Raw genomic sequence first — 6,297 nt, forward strand, 5'->3', positions numbered from 1 at the left:
CATGTTTAGTGATATCCCATTTAATGTTGGTTCGAATTCCTTTTGTTTTAAACAAAAAAAACGAAATTACTAAAATATCCACAGTTAATCTTAAAAGTTAAAAATTAAAAATAATACTTATGAACTATAAATTAATTTATGATAATGTCAGTTTTATATAGCTTAAAATAGTTATTTATAATATAGTATTTCATAATTAAAATTAATTTGTGTTTATTGGCATTAAAATGAATTGTATGTAAGCTACACATTTTTGTGAATTGAATGTTTAGTAAGATTTCAATAATCTTTCATCCTCTGAAATGTAGTTGGTAAACCGAAATTTTTTCGATAATATGATCTTCTAACAAAAAGAATTGAGTGCTCAGTGTGGTTCAAACCCATCTTTTTATCAATTTGATTCTTCACTCTTACATTCCAATAGTTCGCGTAATATTTTTCCTCGCGATTCGATTTGTCTAATACTTTCTGTAATTGAAACAGAACACCTGGGCCAAGAAAACAGAACGATTTCGACAAAATATTCGATTTTAAGCAGGAATGTTTGCTGACTTTACATCATTCATTGTCTTTAAATCAGATCATGTTCATTTCAGTAAACTTAATTGATGTAGAGTTCGTTATCAAATTGAAATTATCTGTGAATTAGAAAGAATGCAAACAATTCAAAAAAAATGTTACATTTAATTGGAAAATTATAGTAACAATATTCTGTGGTCCCATGCATAAAACCTGTAACTCGCATTTTGTCAAGTTCAACGGTTTTGACATATATCAAGTGGTTTTTAAGTCATCTTCCTTTGCAAAATCATTCATTGTGTATATAGGGTCAAGTTGAATAACACGTGTCAGACGCATTCAGACTCAGGTTCACAGTATCGCATTTCCGTGCACGATTCCTGTAAACCATAGTCACAACAGAAATGGTGTACAGCAAGCGCGGTTTTTCGTAAAACACTAAAAATAATTAAAATTTTGATGATTTATTAGACTTCATAACATGGAAAACGTGATAACAGGCATACTAGGATTCCCGAAAATAAAAATCAAATTGTGAGAGCAGCTTCACCAACAAAATTTCAATATATAGAAGTCACTACACACAGAGAGATAACCCAAATAGATAATACCTTTCGCCGGAATTAAATCAACAGAAAGTACACGCACGGCGTTTACATAGAGGGTTGCAAAGCAGATAATCATAATACTTATTTTTCAGCTGCTGCTTTGCAATTCTCTATGTAAACGCCGTGCGTGTACTTTCTGTTGATTTAATTCCGGCCAAGGTATTATCTGTTTGGGTTATCTCTCTGTGTGTAGTGACTTCTATATATTGAAATTTTGTTGGTGAAGCTGCTCTCACAATTTGATTTTTATTTTCGGGAATCCTAGTATGCCTGTTATCACGTTTTCCATGTTATGAAGTCTAATAAATCATCAAAATTTTAATTATTTTTAGTGTTTTACGAAAAACCGCGCTTGCTGTACACCATTTCTGTTGTGACTATGGTTTACAGGAATCGTGCACGGAAATGCGATACTGTGAACCTGAGTCTGAATGCGTCTGACACGTGTTATTCAACTTGACCCTATATACACAATGAATGATTTTGCAAAGGAAGATGACTTAAAAACCACTTGATATATGTCAAAACCGTTGAACTTGACAAAATGCGAGTTACAGGTTTTATGCATGGGACCACAGAATATTGTTACTATAATTTTCCAATTAAATGTAACATTTTTTTTGAATTGTTTGCATTCTTTCTAATTCACAGATAATTTCAATTTGATAACGAACTCTACATCAATTAAGTTTACTGAAATGAACATGATCTGATTTAAAGACAATGAATGATGTAAAGTCAGCAAACATTCCTGCTTAAAATCGAATATTTTGTCGAAATCGTTCTGTTTTCTTGGCCCAGGTGTTCTGTTTCAATTACAGAAAGTATTAGACAAATCGAATCGCGAGGAAAAATATTACGCGAACTATTGGAATGTAAGAGTGAAGAATCAAATTGATAAAAAGATGGGTTTGAACCACACTGAGCACTCAATTCTTTTTGTTAGAAGATCATATTATCGAAAAAATTTCGGTTTACCAACTACATTTCAGAGGATGAAAGATTATTGAAATCTTACTAAACATTCAATTCACAAAAATGTGTAGCTTACATACAATTCATTTTAATGCCAATAAACACAAATTAATTTTAATTATGAAATACTATATTATAAATAACTATTTTAAGCTATATAAAACTGACATTATCATAAATTAATTTATAGTTCATAAGTATTATTTTTAATTTTTAACTTTTAAGATTAACTGTGGATATTTTAGTAATTTCGTTTTTTTTTGTTTAAAACAAAAGGAATTCGAACCAACATTAAATGGGATATCACTAAACATGCAACCTAGAGAATTATTAATTGTTATAGGTCCTGTTGGATCAGGGAAGGTAATTATTGTTTTATATTATAAATTAAAATTATATGATTTATGATTTAGAGATTGTTTAAAAAATTAATAAAATAAATTGTATAAATGGTTACCTTTTTATTTCTAATTGTGTAACATTATAACAATTTATTTTTTAGAAATGTCTGCAATCTGTATTTATTAACTCTGTAAGTTGTTACTAGCACAAATAAGTTTTGAGATACAGAACTGTAGAATCATATTTGATCTTTAATTTGAAATTTCTGCAAAAACATCTTAAATAGAGGTTAGATTGTATCTACTGATATTTTTAACTATTGAGTGCCTGATTCTATCGATATCATTATTTTTTCGTTTGATTATATGTACGACAAATTATTTTTTGGCATAAATCACAAGTTTATTCATGAACATATTCTTATACAAACACTCACATAGTTTTAAAATGTTTATGTACCTGTACTTATATTACCGTGTTTCCCCGAAAATAAGACAGTGTCTTATATTAATTTTTGCTCTGAAAAGTGCGCTAGGCCTTATTTTTTCCAGGAGGAAGAATTCACATTTATTATTGAACAAAAAAATTCCCAAGTCGAACTTAGACGAGAGTGACGTATATCCGATGTGTCGAACTGTCGCCTTTTTATAGCGTCAACATCGGACTCGATGACCAATTAGTGCTTACTGAACCGTAGCACTATGCAAATGTCATGTGGCGTGATTCCCGGCCGACCAATTAGCCATCACCAGCCGTAACGTTATGCAAATCTGTGATTCCCAAGCCATAGTCTTATGCAAATCATGCCGTGTGGCGTAATTGTCTGCTGACCAATCAGTGGCTGTACTTTCAAAAAGCCAACGGCCACTTTCAACCATCTGTCGATGATCGTTACGACTAAAAATAAACTTCGCTAGGTCTTACTTTCAGAGGGAGGTCTTATATTTCGCAATTCAGCAAAATCTGTGCTAGGTCTTATTTTCTGCGGATGTCTTATTTTCGGGGAAACACGGTATGTATGCAAAACATTTCGAATAAAATAATGAGATAACATTAATTTTGTTAGACGTCTTTACTAATGTCATTGTTAAAAGAGATTCCAATTACTTCTGGTGAAGTATCTGTAAAAGGAAAGATTGCTTACGCTTCTCAAGAAGCTTGGGTGTTCAACGCAACTATCAGAGAAAATATCTTGTTTGGAGAAGAATATCAAGAAGACAAATATAGAAAAATCTTGCATATAACGGCACTAGAAAAGGTAAGATTTTTTCTACTTTTAATAACAAAACTTTGGATTCATTACTTCTTTTATAGACAAAACGTTATTTGATCAAAACTACAAAATCGATAGAACATAAAATTAAATGTTATTACCTTAAAGAGTTTTTTAAATACAAAACCCAAAGTTCATTTTATCAAGAAAACCATTCAATAAGTCAAACACTTTTAAAAATCAACAGTTATACTGTATTTAGTTTTCATAAAGATGTCAATGCGTATTACATAGAATATATTTATTATGTATTTTTATATTTACCACTTTTAGGATATTAGCTTATTTCCTAAAAGAGATCTGACTATTGTAGGAGAAAGAGGAGTTATAATGAGCGGTGGGCAGAAGGCAAGAATTAATCTAGCGAGGTAAGAAAGATCTCATCTAATATATTTCAAGCAGTGCAAATATAAAAGTACAATTTTAATGGTAATAAGACACATATACTGTAACAACAGATATATTTTAATGGAACTCGACTATTGCTTATATGTATATTGGTTTTGATTTTAGTCATTACATCCTGATAAAAAGTGACACCCAAAACCTATATTGTTTCACTTTTCAGTGATGTTTTCTTAATTCTTCGTGGTGTATTCCTGTAAACGCTAAAATACAGAGAAGTGAAAATAACATAAAATTAAAAATATATATTTTAGTTCAAAGAAACACAATTCTGTTATCAGATAAAATCACTTTAGATCGGTTATTTTTTGATTTGATAGCAGGGGCATCGTGTGTTGATGTTCCATATTTTCTCTGACGCTGTCTCTTCTACTTCGTAACATAAAGCGCAGAAAATTCTATAAACGATGGAACAAGAACAATTTATTAATTTATTAATGGCGATAAATCTTTATATTTTCCAGAGCGCTATATGTGGATGCCGATATTTTCCTCCTGGATGATCCACTGAGTGCTGTTGATGTTCCAGTGGCAAAACATATCTTCGAAAAGTAAACATTTAAATAATATTTTTTGAATATTTTATTATATTTCAACTTCTTGTTTATTTCAGGTGTATAATGCAATATTTGAAAGACAAGATTTGCATTCTAGTTACGCATCAAATTCAATTTTTAAACCCTGCATGCAAAATATTAGTGTTAAAGAAGGTGAATATATGAACGGTTTATCTATTTTATTTTTAATGATTTCTACAATTATAACATTATAATCTGTTTTAGCACTACATGAATTTTAACACTATAAAATTCACATTAACAAAAATTATTATGTACGTATTCTATTTATGAAATAATCCATCCCAAATATGTATAATATATATTAATTGTATAATAGTATACTGTATGTGGATAATATCCAGGCTCTCTATTTCCCAAAAGAAATTCTTTTTGGGAAAAAGACAGTTATATCAGTATAGGTAATATCACGTATAATAAATAATACGCGATGACAATTTGTGAAATGTATCAGGCCAGTCTGTGGGTCAAGCACAAATCTATGACAAACGTTTAGTGTTTAGTGATTTATATCCACTGGACAGTGGCGAGTTTCAAAACAGTAACATTGTTTTTCTATGCATGGCAGTGAATACAGAATAAGGATTGTATTACCAGTTCAAAAACCCATTGGTAAACATACCAGTAATAAGATAATGGTTACCGATAAATTCGGTAAAAATTGTTAGGCACGTAATAACTTTACGAATTCCAGTATGTATTTGCATACATTTTCAAGTAAATAATATTTTTTATATAAAAAACATAGAGGCAATGGTATTTATATACGCGATTAATATATTTTAGGGCAAATGTGAATTCATTGGAAATTTTAAACAATTGGAAAATTTACAAATGAATACAGGAATATTACTAAAGGAAAAAGTCTCTGAAAACAGCATTAATTTAGAGAGTGCGGGTTTTTACGATGATGATGATAAAATTGGAAGTTATCAATGTGATACGAATGATGAAATTGAAGACAGAAACAAGAGTAATGAGGTAAGAATTATTTATTAAGTAATTATCCGAGTGAAAAATTTCAGAATGGAATTTAACTGATGTTCAGCAGTTTTCATTTCTCGGATCGATTTCTCCAAGATTTGTACATAATGAATTTTTTATTATAACAGAAAATAATTCGATTCTAGGAATAAATTGCTATTATAAATTTATTTCCTACAATTTATCAATATCAACTTTATGGTTGAGTAATACTAACGTCAATAGACGTATTTATATTAACATTAAACCTTAAATGGCAGAGCCATCATTTTAAATGTAAATTAATACAATACTAATTTTAGGAAGGGACTACTTTATATCAATATTACACAGTAAAAAAATTACTAAACACTTTTTATTCGTTTAAAACAGTACGCAAAGTTAAATACTTCGAGTCTTTAAAATGATTTTTTAAAATTTTTTCTCTTACTTAACCTATATAATGTCGAAATTTCTTTCTTTAACATGTCGCTCGGGGTTCAATTTTTGTCGATGCCTAACGAAAATTTTCTCTTTAAAAAAATAATCGTGACTATTGTATTGTCTGAAATTATTATTTTTATTTTGCACAAACGAATTAAATATAATAATAAATATAAAAAAAACAAAAAAT

At 29.5% G+C, this 6,297-nt stretch overlaps 1 protein-coding gene across 1 annotated transcript; it reads left to right on the forward strand.

Annotated features, from left to right (window-relative positions):
- The first annotated feature begins 2,406 nt into the window (after positions 1–2,406).
- LOC111614936 (multidrug resistance-associated protein 4-like) lies at positions 2,407–5,737 on the forward strand. The gene is made up of 7 exons (XM_023356309.1): positions 2,407–2,465; positions 3,511–3,702; positions 3,991–4,085; positions 4,587–4,673; positions 4,736–4,832; positions 5,487–5,681; positions 5,726–5,737. The coding sequence occupies exons 1-7, from the start codon at positions 2,415–2,417 to the stop codon at positions 5,735–5,737; spliced, it is 729 nt and encodes a 242-aa protein (XP_023212077.1). The 5' UTR covers positions 2,407–2,414.
- Positions 5,738–6,297: the final 560 nt, after the last annotated feature.

The sequence above is a fragment of the Centruroides sculpturatus genome, unplaced genomic scaffold (genome assembly GCF_000671375.1).
Source record: "Centruroides sculpturatus isolate CEXI.00-Female unplaced genomic scaffold, Cexi_2.0 scaffold2166, whole genome shotgun sequence".
Classification (NCBI taxonomy): Eukaryota; Metazoa; Arthropoda; class Arachnida; order Scorpiones; family Buthidae; genus Centruroides; species Centruroides sculpturatus.